Below are 24,210 nucleotides of genomic sequence, written 5' to 3' on the forward strand. Positions count from 1 at the left end.
GCGGCAGACCTCTCCTGACCTGCCCGCCCCCTGCTCCCCTCAGCAGTGTACTTCATTGATCTGCCTGTTCTGCTCCCCACTCTGTCCTGGTGAATTCTCTCACCCTCTACCTCTCTGGCCTGTATCCCAGTTCTGTATAAATAAAATAAATAAATCTTTTTAAAAAACTAAAAAAAAAAATTGCAGGTTCCATGAGGGTGGAGGGCATATAAAAAGTTATATAGACAGCTGGGAAGTGACAGTACCTCTCTCCTCAGAGCAGCTCAGGCCAAGGCATGACCACATCCCAGCCTCTGCCTTCAAACTGCGAGCAGAATTTGTTTGGCTTTTCAAATTAAGCTGTTAAACTTAGCTGGGCAGAGAACCTGTCAGTTCCAAATTCATTTTTTAGCAACAGTCAAGTTACACTACATATGAAACAGCCTATTCCCTGGCCTGTTTCACTAGAATCTGAGTCTGCACAGTAAATTTCAACTCAAACTAGTATGGGAGGGGATGGGGGCAGGTGCGCATCATGGCAGGAAAGGATGAGAGTGTGTTCCGGGAAGCTATGCACACCAGGCCCATTTCCAGGAAAGTGGCTGGGGGGGGCAGAAAGGCTGAGCAAGCAGAGTTTATTGCTCCCGGGCAGCAGCTGAGAGGGAGCTCCCGAGGGTGGGGTCCGCAGCTACGAGTGCTGTAGGGGAACAAGTGTTATACAGGCTTTAGGTTCAGTTTTAGACAGCTGAAGTGGCGCTGTACACCTGGATACAAGGCCCGGTCCCGGTCATTGTACTATTGCCCATATATGGTCACACAGGTAGCTGCTGTGTTACTGCCCCATATCTGGTCACACTCAACAGGGATGCCATAGTGGGTATTTAAATTATGGTGGATGGTGAACTCATTGCTGAGGCCAAAGTCAGCAATTTTTACTTTCAGGTCAGCATCGAAAAGCAGGCTCTGTGGCTTCAGGTCCCCATGACAACACATCTCTGGTGGCGGTGCTGCCCAGCAGTTCTAACTGCTGCCTCTCTCGTGGCGGTGATCCTGCAGATGATCAAACATGTCTCCTCTGCTAATGGACTCCATGACAAGGTACAGTGGCTCTGAGGCACCCACTACTTGGACATTGCAGTGATTCAAGACCTTCATGCTATAGACTTCACGTAAAAGTCCTTGGTGGTTGTTAATGATCTTCACGTCTACCTCAGTCTCAATCAGGTGTACTGGTTCAACATTACTTTAGTGACTATACCTCAGCCAAGTATCTCCAGCATCCCGTATTTTTAGATATGAATCTCCTCATTAGCAGATATAGATATAAGTCCTGAATCATGTTTGGGGCATAAGATATATAAGGATATGAATTAGTGACATCAACACCAGCACTGACAATACTAGCAGTGCTAACACACACTAACAAAACATGTGCATTATGTGAACAAATTATACTATGTTAACTATATTAAGAATACTAACTGTACCAACCATGACAATTATCAATACTGAGGGGAAAAATGAGAAAGAGGACAAATAGAAAAATAAAGGGAAAACGAGAAGACAAAGTAAAAAAAAAAAAAGGAGGCAATGAAAAAGGTTAGAAACAAGAACAAAAATAAGAAAAAGGAGAACAAAGTAAACATTTAGAAAAATAAGTATCTGTAATCCCATCACAGTGGTGCCTTCAAAATAACGCTTTCAAAAAATGACTAGTTTATGTTTGGGATGTAACATAAGTAAGGGTGTAATTTAGATTCAGCAATGAGAGGAGTGAAGACAGGGGCTTATGTGACTGCTGAGCCCCCTTTTTGTCTGTTTTCATTTCTCCCTCTGCTTCTTTCCCAGGACATTCTTCCACTCTTGTTTCCCAAAGCAAACGCTTAACGCTTAACCCATCCCCCACCCACTATTTCACCTCCTTTCCTTATGTCCTCCAATTCCCTGGTTCTTCTAGATCTCTCTTCTCATGTCCTACTCCATCAAGACATTTAAAGCATGGCATAAAGAACCCCAGATGCAGGAGGCCACTTTCTAGTGGGCCTGGTAGGTAGAGTCAGTGGCTGGGATTTGGGGCAGAAAAATAGGGGGTTTCACCAGACAGGAGAGTTCCCCCCCCAGTCTGGGGTTCAGGAACCTCTCTGAGGGGAGACTGTGAAGGGGAAAGGTGGGAACTGGTTGCTGAAGGATGGGGGAGGTAGTGCCCAAAGAGGGGAGCTTATGGAAGGGAAGGTATCGTTCCTGGAGTTTCCCCAGGACTCTGAGGAACTGAGTAAGAACCCACCTCCAGGCGGCAGACTTGGTGGGGTGGTAGGCGGGGAGGGGAGATGGTGAAGGGACTTTAAGCTGGAAGATGAGGCCACATCCAAAGGGCCAAACACAGAAAAGCCTAGGCGGGACTTTAATGGATATGAACTGGTACCTGGTACTGAGGTGGAGCAAACACTCTGGAAGCTTCTGAGGGCAATGCCGGGCTCAGGGCCTGCAGCGTGGGCCAGGTCAGGTGGTGTAACGTCCACAGCTACCCCCTCCTCACTGGGTGTGCAGAACGTGTTGCAGGGTGCCCCAAAAGGCAGGTTTTAAGGTAGAAATGAAAAACCTCATGACCTTAAGTGGGGATGATCCATCCTTCAACTGCTTCCAGGGAGGCAGGAAACGGTCAGTAGTGGGTGGGGGTTGGGGGTGGGGCTCGCGGCCAGTGGCCGTTCTCCAGGGAGGGGGCCTGGAGGATGGGCCTCGTGGGCGGAGCCTCCCTGCCCCGCCCCCTCAATCCTATTCCAGGTCAGGCCCCCTTCACAAGGGAATTCAGGTCTGCAGGGGTGGGTGCTTGGGCTGTTGGTATCCAGTGGAAATGGCTGCTTCCTTCACACGCGAGTTAAACGTTTCATTCAACACAAGATAAAATCTTACAGTTGTGAGGCCTCTGCATTACATGCTGGAAATGGTTAACGCCTTTTTGCCAGAGATGGAGGCTGAGATCCCTCCTGGCCAACCTGTACTCACGCCCTCCGAGCTCGTGTTCAACTGCTCCTGATGATCCATGCTCCTCTCTGCGCTGTGTCGTTTTAGCAAGAGTCACCCCCAGTTTACGACTCCGTCATCTTCAAGAGCTGATGAACGTGCTCACCCCCCACTGCCCTCCAGGTGATGGGGCACTCTGGCCTGCCTTCAGCAGGCCCTGTGAGGGTTAGCCAGGAAGCCCTTATTTCCCTTAGTGGCTTTCCAGCCACGGATGGGGAAATTTGTCATTTTCCTTGTATTGGGGGTGAGACCCCTGCAGCAGCCCCAAACCTAGGGCAATAGTCCCCTCTCAAATGAAGCCATCCTTTTGTTATTAACCAGTGTCACGAAGGATGTTTTAACAAGACACCTGTCTGGTGAGCACCTAAGTGTGCATCACTGTGGTCATAATCCAACTTATTGGAGCTATCAAGACTAGATGCTTTCATAGTGCTGCTCGTTTGCAAACTACTGGAACTAGAACTGTAGTGCTCATTTGTATGGTGTTGACTATTGACCTTCCTCCCTTGAGACGGGGAAGAGTGCTTTGCCCTGCCACGGCATGGGGGACAATCTCCACTGCTTTTCCAGACCCACTGCCCACCCCCAACTGGCTCTCTGACCCTGGAGGCCGAGATCTCTATGGATGGACTTCAAGCCCCCCCGACCCCCAGTCATTTAACTTCTGGTAGAGTTTGGCTGATGAGAGAAATAAATAGGACATGGCAGAATGGGCAAGAATAAGCTTGGGGCATTTATCCCCAGGACACAAGCTGTAGTAGCTGTTTCTTTCCTAGACACCCTTTTTGGGTAACCCTACTCCTGACTCGCTCCAGTTCAGGGGAGTGCCTGGTGCTGACAGCTCCCCACTGCACCCAGCCAGGTGTGCTTTCCTTAAACCCTGCTTGATGGCTCCCACTGGGGCTCCATCTCTTCCCATCCAGGACACCAGCGGATGCAAGAGGTTCAGAGTGAGTGTTTGCTGAATGAATGAATGACTGCCTCTTTAACCGCTGAAGATAACAATCCTCAGTCCAAACCACGGCTCAAGTTATTGAGGAGGTAGTAACAGAGAGGAAGAGAAATACTTAGAAAACAACAAAAGATGTGTATTCTGGAGCAGTGGTCCTCGAGTATGAGAGCGTCAGGACGGTTAAGTTCACCCTGCAGAGTCGTGTTGATGTGGCTGGTCTGGGATGTAGAGGGGTCAACTTACATTTTAACAAGTTTCCAAGTGATACTGATGCATCTGCCGGAGAGCAGTTACAGAAACCACTGTACCAGAGATGGCTGCAGCGGGTTACTCCTAGACCCCTGGTCTCACAGTGCACCAGCTACATTTAGAGACACAAAAGGCCAAATACAATATAGAGTCTGGGTTTTATTTTATGTTTCTCTTAGCACTAAATTCTAAATTTCTTCTAAAAAAGAAGAAAAAGAAAAAAAAGCAAAAGCAGGGTAAGCAGTGACAAGCTTAGATGCTTGAAGCATATGAGGAGTGTGGGGAGCCCCCCTAGCTGCTCTGAGTTCCCCACTGGTGATGAAGGAACTAAGCTGAGGCTGAGAGAGTCCCAAGTCCCGACCACCACGGAACGGATCTCCATCCCAGTACCCCGAGGCATCAGACATGTTTTTCCTTTGACGCCTTCCCTGCTCCCCACATATGGGCACTCACCCCACAACCACCCACCCCCCATGCACAGTCACCAGGCAGTCGGTGCGCTGGTGTTGCACCTGACCACCTTTGTCAGGTTCATGTCCAGGGTCCAGGGCGCTCGTGTCCCTAGCAGGCCATTGAGGGCTGGTGCAGAGGCAGGATGTCAGCCATCATGAGGCCCGGCTCTGATGGCTGAAACGGGGCTCTGTGCCTGCTGGTGTGGGGGGAAATTCTACAGAACCACTGGGGCTGCCCTGCTCATTAGGGGGGCCCCGACACCAGTTCAGAGATGCCACCCAGCTCAGGTCTGCTCCTCAATAGCCAGCTGGTAAGGAAGCAGAGGGCCAGGAGGCCAGTCCCGAGGAGGTCCCCCAGACCCGTGAGGTAGGGGATACAGTGGTTGTCGGGATCCATAGCCTGGTGCCAAGTCATCCGAACCATCACATCTGCAAGGTACAGCAGGATCGTCACCTGTCATGAGAGCAAGCAGACATGCGACGATGACGGAGTCAGAGACCGAGCGTCACCAGGAACACCAGCGAGTTTCCAGGAGGTCCCACAGGTGGACATAAGCCCCAGGCATCCCCTCCTTCAGGCTCATCAGAGGAGCCGAGGCCCAGCTGCAAGCTGGAGCAAGGCAGAAGTGACCATGCTGTCTGTCGGGCCTCACCTCCCACCTAGGCCTGCAGGTCCCAGCACTCAGACACCTGAAGACCTGCCTCCACCCGCCTCCACCCTCGGCCGTGTGTGCAGTGTGCAGAGCTGTGAGAACAACGTGTCCTGTGAGCGAGCAGAAGGCCGTGCGGAGGGACCATGAACCATAGCAGGTGAACCACAGGGGCTGTGCCCTGTATGGTGTGCTGAGGGAGCGAGGGGGGTGCCGAGCGCAGTGAGGAGAGTGCCATGTGGAGTAGGGGGTGCCAAGTGCAGTGAGGGGGTTGCTGTGAGGCATGAGCGGTGCATTACGAGGAGTATGGCTTGTTCAGTGCTGAGAGTGGACTGGCCTCTGATACCACACCTTGGTGAGGTCACTCCTCGCCTGGGCAGTGGGGGCCATGACCTGCATGTCCGTATACTCCCCCACCTCCCAATGCTGTCTCACGTCACCCAGTACAGGCAGATGCTGTGAGGAAGCACGGGGTTGCTCTGCCGTGGGCAGGCCTCACCTGGACCAAGCCAGCCAGCAGGTAGAGCAGCAGGAAGACCTTGCCGTCTGTGATGGAAGGGCCCTCCACCAGGTAGATGATGTAGAAGAAGAGCAGATGGCCCGGGACCACCAGGAAGAGCAGGACTCGGGCTGACGTGGAGTTGACATCTGGCAGAGACAGGAGCAAACCCAGGAGGTCAAGAGGCCCTCAGGGCCGCTGAGGCCACCTTGGCTCATGACAGCCCCAGCGGGGCCTCCACCATCATTCAGCAGAGCAGGGTGTGTGGCCTCCCTCCACCTGGGCGCATCCTTGAGATGGGACAGTCCTATCCCTTCCCTCTGGGGCTGGCATTGTAGGCGAGCGAGCAAAGCCAGGGGAGACAGCAGAGACCCACAGAGGGCTCATTTCAAACTGGGATGAGGACTGGGAAGAAGAAGGCAGGCGGCTGGGGTGCTGGAGCGCGCGGGGAGGGGACAGGTAAACTGAGGCCCGACCCTGGGAGAGGAAGGAGAATGCCAGGGGAGGAAGGTGGGGCTGGGGAATGGCGAAGAAGGAAAGCTGTGCCGAGGAGTTGGCCTGGGTGGGCTGCGAGTTCTCCTCTGGCTCCGCATGCCAGGAGCCCGGGCTGGTCTCAAAATGTGACTCCCCCACGCGCCTGTGGGACGACACGGGTACACGTGGCTTCTCAGACAGAAACTAAGGGTTTTACTGCAAAGTAAGACTTCATTCTTCCTGAATTAAATAAAGTATTTCGTTAAATGAATAAAGACAAGAAAAAGTTGTGTAAGTTAGTTGAAAAGATAGGCATAGAATATCAGCAGGGAGAAGGCAGAAGCACCAAAATGTATTCAGGATGGACAATCAGACAAGGAATAAAAGATCCTTTTTACAAACCATTTTAAAGGGTCTGAGCAAGTTAATTACTACTGGCAACTGGCATAATCTAAAAAACCTACAGGAAGAACTATAGAAATTTAATTCACCCACTGGTGACTCAGTGGGTTAAAGCGCAGCACTAAGAAGCTAAAGCCACTTCAGCATGAGTTCGATCCCCACCCCAGAGGTGACCTACATGGCGTGGCAGACCTCTCCTGACCGGCCCGCTGCTCCCCTCAGCAGTGTACTTCATCGATCTGCCTGTTCTGCTTCCCACTCTGTCTCTGGTGAATCCTCTCACCATCCTTGCACCTCTGGCCTGTACCCCAGTTCTGTCTGCATAAATAAATAAATCTTAAAAAAAATTAATTCAATATTGAGGTGCTGCTATAGAGGTGCCTGAGCCTCCAAGCTCAAGTTGTCTAATCCCCAACATGATGGTGTTAGGACATGGGGCCTTTGGGAGTGACTCATAAGGGTGGAGCCTCATCAGACCCCTATACAGAGGCCCTGGGGAGGACACAGCGTGAAGACGGCCTCGTCAGGCACCCAGTGTGCTGGTGCCTTGGTCTCTGACCTCCAGCCGCCAGAAATATGAGAACAATTTGGTGGTCTGTAAGTCATCCAGTCTGTTTCTGTTACAGCAGCCTGAATTCACTAAAACAGTGTTTATGCATTTTCTCTGTCTCACTGCTGTCACGTGACACCAGTACCTGGATGACACTCATCGTGCTGCTGAGTGAATGCATCAGTTAAAGCAGGTTAGGAAACAGGTGTGTGTGTATGGGGTTGGGGTAGGGAGCAGGAACAACACTCTGGAGTTGATCTGTACTGAGGCCAACATGGGTTTTAGACATCCATTGCAAGAAACATCTGACTCCAGTGATGCCAGCTTTTATTGGCTTAAAGAATCGGCCATGTGGCCTCTGGAAGACACCAGACCCACCTGAGGTGCAGAAAGTAGAGCATGGGTTGGGCCAAAATTTCTTCATCCAGAGGGGCAGGACACCAGGTGTGCTCCACATGTGCAGGTAGGTGGAGATCCGGCTGGTCTGAATGGCCACCAGATTGCCGCCAACACCTTCGAGGAGAAAAAGCAGCTGATTCCCCTTCCTCATGCCAGTCTCGCCCACATCTTAAGTTCACTTCCTTCCTTAACTGATTCAATACTTGGTGTCTTTTTCTTTCCTCCCACCGGACCACAGATCTAATTTGGCACTGGGCAAGGGTGGCCTCGCGGGCGAGGTACTGAGGTGGTAGCTCCATCACCTTGACAGCTATCACCTGTGACAGGTGCAGCAGGTTCTCAACACGTATCAGTTGGGTGGAAGGAGGAGCCTAGGAGACAATACTGGACAGGTCACACAGGGCCACAGGAGCCAAGTGATCAACTGGAATAGCTGACAGGAAGGGTCAGCTACTGGTGGGAGGGAAAGGGAAGTGGGCAGCAAGAGAGGAGAGATGATGACACCTGACAGAACTGAGGCTGCTGGCACCCCCGTGCGCCATCACATCTAGCTCTGCTGTGGCCCATGACAAAGGCCGTGTGAGCTCCTCCAGGAGCAGACTATGGGGCTGGCAGAAAATGGGGCCTGGCCTGGTGACCAGCTCCTTGGTGGGTGGGTTGGGTCATCCCCACCCTTTAACTTTCAGCCCACTGAGAATAAACCCTCACTGGGGCAGAAGTCACCAGTGACCACCAGGAGCAGAGACCAACCACCTTGGCTCCTGGCTGCTCCAGAGACAGGGACAGCCAGAGATCTATTTGGGGGGCCACACATGGTTTAGAAAGAAAAGAAGGGGGGGAATACACCCTAAAATTAATTGGCAGCAATCACAAGCAACTCTGGAGCCCGATTCCCACCAGATGGCAGGTGGTCAGAGCTGAGCAGGGACAGTATACTCCCTGTGCCCAGGATGTCAAGGTTTGCCCCACTCACCACCACTCTCTACTGCCTCGCTACCATCTTACCTGCTTCACTAATTCAAATTGCTTGCTTGGCCCCTACAGGGGCCTAAGCTGGCGACATCCAAGGAAAATATTTCCAAGTGATGGCCATCTGGATTTGACTGACCTGCTGCTGTCGTCACTCACAGTGGCCAGCCCTGGAGACGGCAACAGAACTGTGGGACTCTGTCAGGAGGCAGACCAGCTGGGTAGCACAGCCCACCGACATGCAAGAACACAGGCGTGGGCTCTCAGGAAATGTGTGGACATGCAGGGCTGCCCAGAGACCTCTGAAGCCTGTTTCTGCAGTCCCCAAAGGCCAGGGCTGGGCACCAAGCAAAGCAGGCAGTAAGTAATGTCTGGTTCCCATGTGTTAGCCCCGTTTACAAAGCCTTGTCAGAGACCACACACAAACCAAGCTTTGGAAAAGTGGCATCCTCAACAAAAGTGGCCACAGTGCCTATGCCACGAAGATGAATCATGAAGAGGGGGGGAGGAAGACAGAAGGCGAGAGGTGCGGCTGCTGATTCTCGCCCACGCTCCAACCTAAACCCTGTATCATCAGTCTTGCTTCTTCAGACAGAAACCCAGGCTTTTATGTGTAAATATCTGAGTTTTAAATGTCGATGGATTTAGCTCTGCTGGGGAAGGCGTGGGTCTCCATGCCTGGAGCCTATGGGCCACGTGGCAGGGCTCTCGCCTGGTTCTGCGTCCATCTGGAAAAACAGCCCACAGTGGGTTCTACTTCCCAACATGCCTCAGGGGGCCTGGGGTTGGGACTCTGAGTTCATTGTTGGGTCCCAACACCAGACCCCTGAGGGTCAACCCAGTCCCGGGGCCCCAGGTGAGTCGGCAAAATACCTACCACATATGATGGGGGTGAATATGGCCATGCCTCTGAACGGCTGTTTAGAAACGGTTTTGTTCAGGATCAGGCCTCCAAGGCTGGGGAGAGCAGACAACACTGAGAAGGCAGCTGATGCTCGTGCCCGGCCTCGAGCTGCGTCTCCACGCACCACCCCGCATCAGCCTGTCTTCTGGCCATCACACCCCCTTTCCTGTTTCTACACGGAAAATTTGCTGCAGTCAAAGGGGCCTCCCCAGGGCCTCCACGCCCCAACATCCATGTCCAGCTCCATCTCTATTCCCATCTCTGATGTCCCAGAAGGCCCATCAGATGTCAGCTCATTAAAAACAAACTCCCTTCCGAGGCCACTTAGCTGGCTGGGCTCTGTCACATGACAGCTTCTGGACCACAAGAGGGACAAGGGACTTGAGTATCAGCTCATACCCCTTGTTCTGGGAAGACCCAGCAGCAAGCCCCGCCCCTCCCTGTGGCTTGGCACTGGTCGCCTTGCCCTAGAGCCCTGGAGATGGTTTGTGTAGGGAGCCTCAGGCCTTCTGGAGCTGACACTTAGCCTAACCACCTCCTCTCATGAGAGTCAGAGTTAGGAACACACATCAGAAAGGACTGGGGTGGCCCCTTCAGGAACTGCAGGTGGAACAGGCACTTGGGGTGCAGGGGGTACAGGCCTGACCCTCCGGGTCCTGCAAGCAGCCACACTATAGAAAAGGTGCTCACTGAACTGCTGTCATGAAGCCAGAGTGGGGCACTCCTCCACCCCCCGGCCCAGCCTAAGTGGCAGCAGGACACCCAGGTTTCTAAGAGGCACAGGGGGCAGGAACCGAGACTCTGGGCTCCTCTCTTCCTGGCACCTGGGCTCAGGACGCCTCTCAGAGCGAGGTTGGTCTAGGGGTCCAGATGAGAGACATGAGAGTGCCTCACATTTCGACCAGCAGTAGGAGCTGGAGAAGGAGCCCTTGGCATCATGACCCTTCCTCCAGGGAACCTGCTGCCCACTGTGAGGCCACTCCTCTGACCCAGAGGCCAGAGTGGCCCTCGTTCGGGCTCACCTACTAATGACCATCGCCAGGATGATTGGCAACCAGCCGAACTTGAGGACCTTCACGATGGGGGGACTCTGCCTGGCGACGAGCACCCACACAGGGATCAGGGCAGCGAAGCCGAGGCAGACCAGCAGCGTCAGATACCGACTGTCTGTGGAGACGGGGGGCACAGACCAGAGCACATGGGCACACCCTGACGCTCCCGCTCGTCTCATCAGGGGACCACGCTCCGAGGAGCCTCCAGGACCAAAGGTCAAACTCCTGCTGAGGGGCCTTGGCAGCGCACAGAAAGGGCTGGGCCCATTTCTGTGAATCAAATTCATTAACCCACACACAAGTCTTATTTTAAATTTAGTTTGGTTTAAAGATAATTCAGTCATCATATTGCATCTTCATTACCATTTTCAAGGAGACAGCTGCAGGGCTGAGACGGAAAGCACCAGAACGTTCCCAGCACTGTTTCACTGGTCTCCTGCAGTGGCCAGCAAACTGCTTCATTTCTCATGTGACCATATTCCCATGGGGCTGCCTGACATTTGTCCTGGGCATGTCCTCCAAGTGTCTGTCACCACATGCCCATGGCTCCTACCATCTTCAACCCCGCCCTCCGCTCATCTGTGCTTCCGGCCCCTGGGTGCTTGGGCAGGTGCCAGTGTTCTGAGTGGACACTGTGTGCAGCCACTCAGCTAGACTGGATGAGGGGAAGGTGGGAAGTGAGCAAATGTGGGGAGTGGTCAGTCGTGGACACCAGCTGGGAGACCTGTCCAGCGAGGACACTTCCTATCCACACCATGTGGGGTGTGAGCAAAGCTGTGTTCCGGGGTGGACGCGGGAGGCCTGTAGTGGACCCGGGAGGCCTCTGAAGGAGGAAGGGTCTCTGGCCACCAGACCTGTTGCCCCAAGATGTGTGGACACCCCTCTGGGCATCTGCTAAGCCACTGGGCCCCAGGTGTGCTGAACTGTCTTCAGCTGTGACATTCCTCCCTGGGGTTACTTCAGGGCAGTTTAGTGTCTGGTGTGTTTGTTTGTGTCTGGAGTGAACTACCTTTCCCAAGAGGCACTGCCACTTGTGAGGACACCCTGACCTCCCCACCTCCCCCTGTCCCAAGGTGGACACTGACCACCCTCGTATCTACCGACCGGAGTAGCTCATCCTCTCTAAGGGGGCTGGGAGAGCTGGAGGGGCCAGTTGGCGAACACCCAGAACCTGCGAATGGAGGGTCGGACTCCAAGCCTGAGGTGCTCCCTGGGAGAGGTGCTGACTAGAACGCCACACACCTGGCTGGAAGTCCCTCCCCCCGCCCCCCACCACTGTGGCCTGGCCTACCTTTGTGTCTATAGAAGAAGCTGCTAACCACAGCCAGGATGGACAACGTGACGAGGTCGCCCAGGCTGGCTGCGATAGGTGTGGCAATGTTGTCTGGGTTGACCCCGAGCTTCCGAGCGCCGATCACGATGCAGACCATCAGCATTCCTGCAGGGGAGACAGAGAGGAGGCTCCAAGCACAGGGAACCCCAGCAGCAGGGGAGAGAGGCAGCACGGTGTGGGAAGGGGTCGGGAGGTGATCGGGTTGCGGACAGACGTGTAACTATGAATCCGGTACATAACTATCACTGTTCTTCTGCACTTGCACGTGGCTTGCGAGACACACACAGACATACAATCCAGAAGAGTCACCTTAAAGCCGGTCCTTTCAGCCAACATTTGGAAGCTGGTTATGAGCCCCTGTGCTAAGAGCTGCAAGTGACGATTAGACTCTGGACCCACAACACCCGCGTGCTGGGTGGGGAAGTGGACAGTATCGAGTGAACAAGCTTGAAGTAAATGGACAGGATATTAAATGAAGCATGACCATGAACATGGGCTACTCTGCAGAGCTGGCCAGAGAAGGCCTTGGGGAGGAGAGACCCTTGGCACGGAACTCAAAGTGGCCATATACCCGCACACTGACGTCTCTGCCAAACCAGAACAGCATTATCTAAAGACGGGTCCTGGTGCATTTGGCCCCAGGGACTCTCCAGCACCTGCACAGTGCCTGGCATGCAGCCGACATGCAGAAGATGCTCAGTAATGAGGGCAGGTGCGATCTCTAGCTGCAGTCACCGCGGCTTCCCTGCCAATGCGGGGCGCCCCCAGGACACGTCTGTGATGCTGTCTCACACCTTCTATAGACGTGCATGGCGCGTGGGGGGCAGGGAGTGTGATGGGAGCAGCAGCTGGTAGACCAGGAGCACGCCTGCCTCAGGAGCAGGGAGGTGAGGCAGGAGCGAGCAGGGAAAGGACCCTCGAGCACGGTCGGCCTAAGGGTGGGTGTTCTAGTTACAGAGGGATAAACACAGTACAGCTCTTACTATCACTGTATCCTCTCGAGATGGCCTTAACTGTGTCTTTTCTGGAGCTCTGCTGTAAGATACGGTGTATGATACATTTAACACATTTAACACACAGAATACAGGTTTTTTATGTTACAGTTAAGGCTTCTGGCCAACTGCCGGCTTGCAGTTGGGGACTGCCAAAAGTTATCTGTGGATCTTCAACTGTGTGTGTTGGGGAGAGTCAGTGCCCCCAATGCCTGAGTTATTTAAGGGTGAACTGCAATTTAGATTTTCCTAAGCGCTGTGAAAGGAAGGGCCTGGTGGTACTGGGAGACGGGAGGACGCAGAAAGTGTGCAAGCTGGTCAGGAAGCCTCTCTTGAGGTAAAATGTCAGCTAACACCTGCGTCTCACTTCTCACCCTGATCACAGGCCCATCTCATGCCGGGAAGCTTCCAGGCTGACTGGCTGGCTGGGTGAGTGCCCACAGAACACAGGCAGGACCCTTGAGGAGGCAGAGGAGAGAGGGGCGGAGCGGGCAGATCTCTGTTGCCTGTGCCCTGCCCTCCCCGCCCAGCAGGTGGTGGGGACCCAGCAGGCTCTTCTGGGCCCCTGGTGGTGCCTGATGTCCCTCCATTAGCACGCCTCCTCTAGAACCACAAAGAACTGGAAGCGCTGGGGAGGGCAGCACTGGGCCCAGCTCACCTAGGGCGAAGGCAGCCAGGAAAGCGGTGAGGACGCTGCTGGCACACAGCAGCTCCGCCTTGGAGAAGTCCACCTCCTCCCTGGACACAGCACCCAGCAGGAGCGCGGCCACGGCAGCCAGGAGCCCCACAACGGTGGCCTGCACCTGTGGGGTGGAATCAGAAGGAAGAGGACAGTCCCTCTGACTGTGGTCAATCCTGCCCACCCTTCCCTATGCCTCCCCTACATCCTCAAGGGTCACTGTGCCACTCGCCAGGGCCTCCTTTCCTCACCCTGAAGTCTGCCAACAGCCCCCACCACGGGAAAAACAAGCTAGTGCTTTTCCTTCAGGCCAATTCCCTTGAAAAGGGCTGCTTTCCTCCCTGCTCCCGTCAGATGACACTTTCCATCACAGAATCAAGTTCTGCATCTTTCCCCCAGCCCTTGGCATCCATCTGCTCACAGCTCCCTCCTCACGGGTCTAGGCAGAAGTGCTCTGTGGCTCCAGCAGCCCAGACCCCAATCGCCCCCAGAGCCCCACCTCCCACTGGCGAGCCCTCTCTGAGTCTCCCCACCCCCGTGGCTGTTCCCATCTGCTAGAAGGAGGTACATGTTTGAAACGCACATGAAGCCCTTGAGGGACACTAGGGAGGGTCTCTCGAAGGCTGAGAAGGAACAGAGAGAGACAGAAGTGGGGCCAGGGGGGAATTTCCAGGCAGAAAAGACTTGCAGTTGCTCCAGAAAATATAAGGAGGATTACACGCACGAGGCAATCACAGGACACGTAGGAGGACGTCAGTGACCTTGGCAAACACAGGATGAGCTGAGATAGTGGAAAGAACAGGCAATCGCTCCGCTGAGTCTTGGCAGATCTTTCAAGCAGCCTCCAGCTATTCTGGTGGGTGTGGGGCACACTGGTAGCCCCTGTTCCCCCAAGTTCAGTCGGAGTACAGGATGAAGGCACTCTAGCCTTTCCCTTCCCCACTGCACGCCTGGATGCAGATTCAGAAGCAGGGAGGAGATTCATCAATGGACAGAGGGGAGAGTCACCTGAATGAGGGCGAGGTTGCTGCTGATGACTCTGTGCTGCTCCCGGGGGTCATCAATTTGTCCCGTGTTGGCCTAGCAAAGAGAGAAAGGGCTAAGAGTCAGTCCAAAGTCAGGTCAGTCTTTCCTGGAAAAGGCAGCATTGAGGCCAGGAGGAAAATCAGCACATGCATTTCAATATCGGAATAAATTACGCTGCTCTGTTTTCAAAGTGCTGATGCAGGGATGGTGGGGGCAGCAAGGACGCAGGTCCCCTGGGAATCAGAAGGCCCCGTGGACCATCCCATCTCCCACACAAGGTGTGTGAGCATACACGCTTGTCATCCTCCAGCAAATCCTCCATGAAGCCAGTCTAGCTCGTTACAGCTGTGTCCAGCTGGGCTTGGGGCCCAGGTGACTGAGCAGGGACATGGGACACAGAGCACCAGCCTGCATCTGCATTAAAGGACAAATGAAGTTCGCACAGGGGCTGGGCCCAGGCCTGTCAACTGTCTATGGTGGCCATGGAAACACTGGATGTCAAGCTGGGGAGAGGGAGCACACAGAGCATCATGAAAGAGCAAAAACCTCGTTAACAGTGTCCACTTACAGCCGTGGAGAGCCGAGACGCCAGTGTCATCTCCAGATTGCCCTTCAGACCCACCAGGGACGGCACCAACGTCAAGAGGTCCTGAACCTCCGTGAACACGGGCCAGTGCTATCAGGAAAGAAACAAGGACATCAACCACACACATACCTCTCTCAGAAATTTCCTGAGAAGCTTTGGCAAATTCCCTCTTGCTCTGTAAACTAAGTAAAACTATTTTCTTAAAAGGCTTTGCATTGGCCCTCCCTGGTGGCGTAGTGGGTTAAAGCGCAGCACTGAGAAGCTAAAGCCACTTCCACATGAGTTCGATTCCCGCCTGCCCTGGAGGTGACCACATGGCGCGGCAGACCTCTCCTGACCCGCCCGCTGCTCCCCTCAGCAGAGTACTTCGTCGATCTGCCTGTTCTGCTCCCCACTCTGTCTCTGGTGAAGCCTCTCGCCGCCCCTGAGCCTCTGGCCTGTACCTACCCCAGTTCTGTATGCACAAATAAATAAATCTTTAAAAAAAAAAAAAAGGCTTTGTATGAAAGAAAAAACAAGGATAAAGCTGTGACCTTTTTTAAAATGGTTTTTATTACGTTAACATTGCTTTACTTCCTTGTTTCCATGACACACGTGTACAAGCTCCCCTTGAGGCATTGCCACCACCATGTCACCATGTCATTTGTCACCACCAAAGGACCCACTGTCCACCATCACACATCCTGTGCTCCCTCCCTCCGTTGTTTTCATCTCTCACCTCTCCTTCCTCTCTGGATGCCCCCATTCCGTAATCAGGTATCAAGAGAAAGCTGTGTGGAGGATCCTCAAAACGCTACAGCTGGGTCTACCAGATGACCCAGAGGTTCCACTACTCAAAGGGCACAAAAACACTAATTTGAAAGAAAATCTGCACTCCTAGGTTTATCACAGCACTGTTTACAATAGCTAGATATGGAAACAACCCGTATACCTTGAAATAGATGAATGGATCAAGAGGTGGTCTACACACGATGGAATATTACTCAGCTATCAAAAAGAAAAATTCATGTCATTTGCAATCACATGGATGGAGCTAGAAGAGATTATGTTGAGTCAGTTAAGTAGGAAAGAAAAAGATAAAGTTTGGAGGGTGTCACATGTGGAATATAGAGAAATCGAAGGGCCAGGAAAAGAATAGAACTTGCAAGATGACCATCTGGGGCATACAGCAGGGGAGGGGGAAGGAGAGTGGCCAGAACAGGGGAGAGAGCTGTGGTGATAGATCATGGGTGATATGGTGGTGGGAGCATTAGGGGAACTACATCTGAGAGGAGAAATCAAATACTGTCCAAAAATGAACAATGATATAAGGAAATGAATGAATAATAAAACAAATATCAAAAAAAGGAATTTGTTGTTGTTATTCCATAAATTGGCCCTTGGCCAGGAAAGCTGGGACCGCACCAGATCAGGGCAGCGGCTGGATCCAGCCTGAGGTGTGCAATGAGTTTGGAAGAGGAATGCATCACTCATTTCAAAGCCGAGAGAGTCCTGAATTGGGAGAGCTGCAGGCCTCGCTTTGCAGGGACAGTGACTCGCAGGCACCCCAGGCAATAGCAAGGGCTCTGGATCTACCACACTGACTGTGCCTCTGCCTAGGTGTCTGTCAAACGTGAAAAATAAAAAAGGAAGTGTGTTTCAAGAGAGTTGGAAGAGAGCCGTCCCTGGTGGCGCAAGGGGTCAAGGCACAGCACCGTGAAGCTCTCTGTAGCCACTACAGCAGTTCAATCCCCGGCCAGGGAGCTGACCACATGGCCCAGGAGACCTCTTCTGTCTTGCCCATTGCTCCCCTCAGCAGTGTACTTTATCCATCTGCCTGTTCTGCTCCCCACTCTGTCTCTGGTGAATCCTATCGCTGCCCCTGAACCTTTGGCCTGCACCCCAGTTCCATGTGCATAAATAAATCTTAAAAAAAAGTTGGAAGACAAAAAATCTCTGTGGAATTATACTTGTTAGACTGTCCCTCCATGCCCACCCCACCCCCAATTATGAACACCCCATTTGATCCTCCTTACACTTATTTTATCTCCCTGACCCCTCAACTAGATCTTCCTGGCTCTGACATGCAGGACTAAAAAGAAAGGTCCTGTTTTGTCAGCTGGAAGAGAGGCAGCTTGGAGCCTGGAATTCCATCCCTGAGACAAGAGCAAGGCAAAGGTGTGCAAAGCCATTTACCTGCAGGGGACCCCATAGAGTCATCTACAAAGCAGCCTAATAAAACCTCTTACCAGGCCTGGAGATAACGGGCCCCCGCTATTTAAGACCCCTTCCCATTCACAGAGCTATCAAGAGGACTCATTTCTCCCCTCGGTGTCTCCTGTCACCCATCCGCAAAGCAGCAGTACTGAGAACTCATTCCAGGCTCTGATGAATTATGAGCCTGCCCTCTTCTAAATGCTCGAGAGACCCTGTCACCAGGCGGGGAGGTTCTGACCTTATCAGCAGTCCTTCTGAGCCCCCATAATCCAGGAGCATCCGGCCTCAGCCTCCACAGCCCTCTATCAGCCGCCACACCCCAGCAAACGCCAGCCCACGCTGGCTCCTCCACGGTAAGCCCCCTCGTGTCCCTCCTGGGCTCCTGAGGGCTCCCTTTCCTGCCTGCACACATGACCATGTGCTCACCAAGCCCAAAGCAAAAATAAACTTCTGTGGTGTTGTAATTTATAATAAGAAATATAGATTCAGGGCACCCCGTTGGCACAATGGGTTAAAGCGCAGCACTGTGAAGCTAGCTGCAGACACTTCAGCAGGAGTTGATCCCTGCCCCGGAGGTGACCCACAGGGCAGACCTCCCTCGACCCGCCTGCTGCTCCCCTCAGCAGTGTACTTTGTCAACCTGCCTGTTCTGCTCCCCACTCTGTCTCTGGTGAATCCCATCACCACCCCTGAACCTCTGGCCTGTACCCCAGTTCTGAATGCACAAATTAATAAATCTTTAGAAAAAAAAAAAAAGAAACATAGGTTAATCTTAGCTGCTGCTTCTAACACCAAGCTCCTAAAATCCTTAGCATTTTGCAAATGATACAATAAAGATGTTTTATGATAAGGAAGTGGGGACCTCACCTAGGGAGAGGGCCATGTTCCCTTCCCCACAGACACCCTCTTCCCCCACCCCACCTTCAGCAGAGAGGCCTACAAGGTGGTACTCTCACTAGCCCCACATACAGATGGGGAAACTGAGGCAGGGAGATTACCACATTCCCTCAAGTAGAGGCTAGATTCAATCCCTAGTGAGCCTGCATTTGCTGCAGGGGAGCAGGCCACTGTGGCTGATCTTGGATGGGACTCAGTGCCCTGAGAACCACAGTCCCAGGAGCCTCGGGCATCCTCTGACCGGTCCTATCTGATGTCTGGGGATCCCAGTCTCCCCACTGAGGGGCCCCGCTGTCCCTGACACCCAGTACGCACTTGGATGGTGTTCATCACCAGGCCGGCGGCCATCATGCCCGCGCCGGAGAGCAGGATGGGCACCACGGTCTGGCCCATGATGGAGAAGCTGGTCTCAGGGAAGACCCCATGCGGGGATCGGGTGAGCTCACAGCGGAAGCCTCGCAGCCTCTTGCCCTGAAAGCGCAACTCCAGATTCAACTGGGTGACCACCATCGTCAGGCTGTGGGCAGCGGCATTCCAGGAGCGGGACGTCACAGCTGGCGCCTCTCGGCCCTGTCCACACCACGCACTTTTCTAGACATTCACACCCGGGGCGTTGCCAGGTACCCCGTGTCTGCGGAGGGCCCCCGACCAAGCAAACTAGTGAGGAGCAGTGGTCAAGGTGACGACGGACCCTCAACTCGAGGCAGCTTCTGCTGTCCACTCCCTGCAGTTCAGCTTCTCCTCAGACAGTAGCTGCTGTGTCAGCGGAGACCTCCTCCACTGGCCTGCCCCCAGGAGACTCACTGTCCCTCAGCATGACCTTGACAGTGTCCGACAGTTCAGCCCATACCGGCTTGGGCTGCCCTGAGGAGCCACGTGAGGCCTGGCCTTGATGAGCACCCACAGCGCTCTGCCCGCCTCTGCATGCCTCTCCTCTCGGCAGAGAAGCACCCAGAGATGCCAGGCTGAAGGGCCAGGTCTCCAGCCCCCAAGGGAGTTTCACCTCTAGGCAGAGAGGTCTACAGGTTCCCAGGACAGGAGCCAACTCCTTCGGTCAGCTCGATTTCAGGGCCGGGGCAATTACTTTTCACAGAAAAAAACGAGCCCTATTGTCTCATCGGCCCGGAAGACTGGGAGACTGCCTCCACAGGGACCTGGCCTCGTCTGCTACGAGGTCAGACCAGCTCCTCACCCAGCCATCCACTGGGCACAGGTGGAGAAGGCGCTGGGCGCCACCTTGGGCTCCATGGCTGTGCTGTGTCCCCCGCATCTCACAGGCTCCAGGGAGACGTGTCCAGCCTGAAGGGGCAGGTTGGAGCAGGGATCAAGGCCACAACCAGCAAAGGCTAAAGCTGAGGTGAGATAACACTCACTTCTGCACCTGTCTCTGCACCTCAGGGACAGCCGATCCCCTGCAACTCAGCCAGTGCCCTCTGTCGGGGGAGCCTATTTGCTGCTCGAGTCCACCCCTAGCCTGGGCTCCACAGCCCGCTGCAGTCTAGCTCCTCCTGTCCCCTCCTCAGGCTCCTCACACCCAGCTCTCCTCAGCACCTCTCTTCACACCATTCACTCCAGATTCAGTCATCACTCATCCAGCTCTGGGCCCATATCTGAGAAACCAGCAGTGTCCACTTCCTATTGATGAGATGTTCCTGCTTGAAACCCAGTCAGCCAGCAACACGAGACACACAGAGAGGCCTCCTGTGGCGTCCCACCCCACCTCAGGTGAGGGAGCCGGGCAGAGTGCCCGGGCGGCCCCCAGGCCACTTGAGCAGGCTGCGTTCTTAGAGCCCTGCCCTATATGCCGATTGGGGATAAGACTTTCAACAAGCCCCAGCATTTGGGTCTGGGGTGTTGCCAGCAATCGATAACGGGACAGGTGGGGTACCTCATTCCCACCTTTGCTTAATCTCTTGGTTACATCAGCAACCACCAACCTCTCTCTTCAGACCAGGGGTCCCTGAGTTTCATACCACGTCTGACCCGCTTACGTGGAAGGAAAAGCACATCAAACTCAGCCCGTCGTTCCTCATCATTCTTCCTCAACAAGGCCTCCTGCCTCAGTGTGTGAGGACACCCAAGCCTCCCTGCGACCACCTCAACCCCACATCTGACCTGACTGTCCCCAGCTTACGACAGAACCCTGCCTGGCTGGGGTTTCCCTGAACAATGAAACACGGTCCCCACACAACAGAGGCCGGGCAAGAGGTGACCCGTTTCTGACTCTGGCCCCTCCTGTGACTCCTCTAAGCTCTGAGCATCGTCAGATACCACAGTGCAATGTGTCACCACACACAGTGGGTCCCCAAACCAGTCTCCTTGGACAATTCACATAATTTCATATAGGAGGCATTAAACGACTTATAAATCATGACAGGATGTTTCTCAAGGCCTCCCTGGTGGCCCAGGTGTTGAGTCTCAGCACTGTCACTACTATGGCCTGGGTTCAATCCTCAGCCAGGGAGCTTTCCCACATGGCGCAGCAGACCTCTCCTCTCTCCCACTGCTCCCCTCAGTAATATATTTCAGTAGATCCACCTTTCTGCTCTGTTCCCACTCTGTTTCTGGTGATTCTTCTCACCCCCACATTTCTGGCCTGCACCTCCAAGTTTTTCTATGCAAAAAAAAAAAAAACACTTTGACTAATGGCCTATAGACTATAAATGTTAAGATTTTTTAAAAAATAGTTCTCATTATTTTAAAAACGATCAAATGACAGAGAGTAGTGAAAACTTCAAAGCACTATACACTAAAAGCTCCAAGTGGCTACTTTTGGATGATGGGATTGTAAGTAAAGTTTACTTGGTAAGTTTCTGTACATTCTAGGTAACTACTTCATCTACCTGTTCTGCTCCCCACTCTGTCTCTGGTGAATCCTCTCATCCCTACACCCCAGTTCCTTTATACATAAATAAGGTCAATTTTTTTTTTAAAGAAGGGAAAATGGGAACAGAGCAAGTTGTATAAGTGACAAAGGCTAGACTAAGTCCAGTTAGCTAATCTGGACTCTTAAGCAATACAGTGTCTTTTTCTATGTAATTTATAAAACCAAAGTATGTGCATACTCACAATATGGAAACAGTGTAAGTACGCACAGGCAATTTACATACACCGGTGTGTATAACCACAGTCAGCTTTCAGCAGCCAGAGGGTCCCCATCCACATTCAACCCACTGTCCTTAAACCTTCCGTCGTCCGAGTGAGTGAATATGTGTATTCATATTCTGAATACCTCATCTGATGAGTATGTGCAGATGATTTTCCTTGTCACTATTCTCTAAACAATACAGGATAACAACTACATACAGACCACTTACATTGTCTCACGTACGTAAGTAACCAGACACAAAGCTCAGGGAGCATGTGCATAGGTTACATGCAGCCCTGATGTGGCCACCATGGAATGTTGGCCTGCGGTTATAAGAGTTGATGTGTGTTCAAGAGAAAACAGAATTTCAGGTTTTTATATGAAATCTCCTGATTTTTATGTGTTGGTGCAAAAAACCAACCGGACTTACAGCTAAATGCCAGAATGTGACAGCCTGGACCGGGTCCCAGTCAGATAGGGGCAGGGCTAAGTTCCCAGGGCTTGGGCCCTTGAGGTGCTAAGCCCCAGGGTAGTGGGTGAGGCCCGCTTCTCCCGGCTTGCCCCACTCCAGGGTACATTTGTTCTCAGCTGGTCGCCAGCTAAGGGGAAAGACAGGCCAGTAACGACTGTACCCGGGGAGGGCTTCCGGAGATTATGCTGACGACTGGGGCTTTGACAGCAGAATAGGCACATTGGTACCATTTTCTGCTTTTTGGGATCCTCATGCTATGGGGTTCTAATAGGCTGAAAAATAAGGAACTTCAAAGAATGATGACAAATCATCATTTGTCGGCTGGCCAATCAGAATGGCGCACTCAGGGAACAGTGACCGGAACAGAAGTGGACACTTGGCATCACGGTCAGTTTTGCAGGTTGATGAGGATATTGATAAAGGGTTAGTTCCCTTTTTTTCTTCATAGCACATGTATAACAGCAGTTGGCAGTATTATTGCTGCTAAGGATAAGCCTCTCCTGCAGGTTTTACCTGAAAACAAAACAGAACTGAGCTATATGGAAAGAATCAGCATCTTTACGTCATTTAAGCACCTAGATCATGCCATGCCTGAAATCTGCCCCCTTGGATCTTCTCTGAGCTGAATTAACTTGGGTAAATCTGTCTCTGTCACCTGGGCTAATTTATAGGGAGATGGTATTTGAGAAGAGGGGCATCGCCCTGTGTTCCTCAAGTGGACCCAACAAACAGTCATCTGCTCTTTTGGGTGATGAAAGATGGTGCCTTCTCCCATCATCTCCCTTCCCTCTTACCTGGAAATAGTTCAAAAGCATGCCAGCCCCGGACAGTCCCAGGCCTGCAAACGTGAAGGGCACTGCCATTTGAAGCGCCATGGACAAGGAGGTCTCTCGGCTGAGCTCAGGCCCCAGTGGCTTGGTGGCCGGCCTCTGGCTCTCAGGGATACTCAGAAGTCCATCTTGGGAGGCTGAGGGGAGTCTTCCTGAGATGAGTGTGTGTGGCAGGCCCGGCTCCTCCGGTCTTCGCTGTCGGGGCTCTGTCCCGTCCATCTTAGCCTGGGAAACAAAGCAACGGGGTTGTGGGCAGAGGCCCTGACCCCTATGGAGCCAATATCCTGGATGCCCTCAGGGTCCTCGAGTCTAGCGGAGGAGGCATCATCTCAGCCCATCCACCACTACCCCTCAAAATGCCTCCTGCACAGCTAACGTACAATCAGTTTTACTTTATATGCACATGTCTGTGGGGCACAGAGTAGAGAGCATTAAATATATATACATATCAATATATATATATATATATCGAGGACTCTCCCTGGTGGCACAGGGATTAAAGCGCAGCACTATGAAGCTGGACACAGCCACTGCAGCATGAGTTCAATCTCTGTCTGCCCCAGAGGTGACCCACATGGCGCAGCAGACCTCTCCTGAGCCACCTGCTGCTCCCCTCAGCAGTGTACCTCAGTCAGTCTGCCTGCTCTGCTCCCCACTGTCTCTGGTGAATCCTCTCACCCCCTGCACCTCTGGCCAGTACCACAATTCATGTATGCATAATTAAATAAATCTTAAAAAGAAAAAAAAAGAGCCCACCCACCAGCCCTGCAGCCTTGCTGCTCCGGGCCAGCTGCTGGTGAGATTTCTGAGATCCTGAAAAGATGCAAAAGTAGTAGCAAAATTACTTCCACCCTAGGAAAATCCCAGTGGGGAGGAATAAGAGTGAAAAAGACAAGGAACCTATGCAAACCTACCTGCGTGGATTCCTTCTAACCCCCGTTTTAGTGTAAGCAAAGTGAATTTCATGGAAGGTATAATACTGCGGCATTACAGAAATCTGATAAATTAGATTTATGGTTAAGGAAATGGAGAATTTGTGAAAAGTGTAAGTTTTCATTGATTGACTGTGTGGTTAAAACAAAAACAGGGTTGACTCTCCAGTCATCTTTAGGAAGTGTTGTCAGTTCAAAAGCATATGGAAGTGACGTGATGCATTAGGTGTAATACACGCCAGCAGGGAGAAGCTCTCTCTGCACTTACCCAGACCAGGCCTTCTGGGCAACAGCAAAGAGATCCAGGGGCCCAGCAGTTTTTGAGTTCCCTCCACTAATTGGGCTTGGACCACCCAATTTAAAAGATTTGGGCCCTGGATCAGGGATGTGAACCGCTGAGACTACCGTAGGGGAGGTCTCCATGTGTCCCTACCTCTAAACACTAAAAGCAAAAATCAGGGAGAACAAAATTAGACTGCATCAGCATTTAAATGTGCTGGGGGCAGAGCTTCTGAACAAATTAAAGATAAGCAAAAGTCTAGAGTAAATAATTAGAACCAATAAAAATGACAATGGGGCAGTATGCAAAATATATATACATATATATATATATACATATATATATGT

The 24,210-nt window shown here is 52.6% G+C and overlaps 1 protein-coding gene across 1 annotated transcript in view; it reads right to left on the reverse strand.

Moving 5' to 3' along the window:
- Positions 1–4,230: 4,230 nt before the first annotated feature.
- SLC41A3 (solute carrier family 41, member 3) overlaps positions 4,231–24,210 on the reverse strand; it is a 21,930-nt gene continuing 1,950 nt past the window's right edge. Inside the window, exons 2-11 of the mRNA XM_004692315.2 lie at positions 22,616–22,876; positions 15,151–15,258; positions 14,565–14,636; positions 13,536–13,680; positions 11,844–11,990; positions 10,523–10,667; positions 9,474–9,553; positions 7,607–7,741; positions 5,803–5,951; positions 4,231–5,107 (exon numbers count right to left, since the gene is read on the reverse strand). Coding sequence (XP_004692372.1) covers positions 4,898–5,107; positions 5,803–5,951; positions 7,607–7,741; positions 9,474–9,553; positions 10,523–10,667; positions 11,844–11,990; positions 13,536–13,680; positions 14,565–14,636; positions 15,151–15,258; positions 22,616–22,870 — 1,446 coding nt within the window. The 5' untranslated portion in view covers positions 22,871–22,876 and the 3' untranslated portion in view covers positions 4,231–4,897. The remainder of the gene's footprint in view (positions 5,108–5,802; positions 5,952–7,606; positions 7,742–9,473; positions 9,554–10,522; positions 10,668–11,843; positions 11,991–13,535; positions 13,681–14,564; positions 14,637–15,150; positions 15,259–22,615; positions 22,877–24,210) is intronic.

Source organism: Condylura cristata, unplaced genomic scaffold, assembly GCF_000260355.1.
Source record: "Condylura cristata isolate star-nosed mole 26May11 unplaced genomic scaffold, ConCri1.0 scaffold00033, whole genome shotgun sequence".
In the NCBI taxonomy this organism is placed as follows: Eukaryota; Metazoa; Chordata; class Mammalia; order Eulipotyphla; family Talpidae; genus Condylura; species Condylura cristata.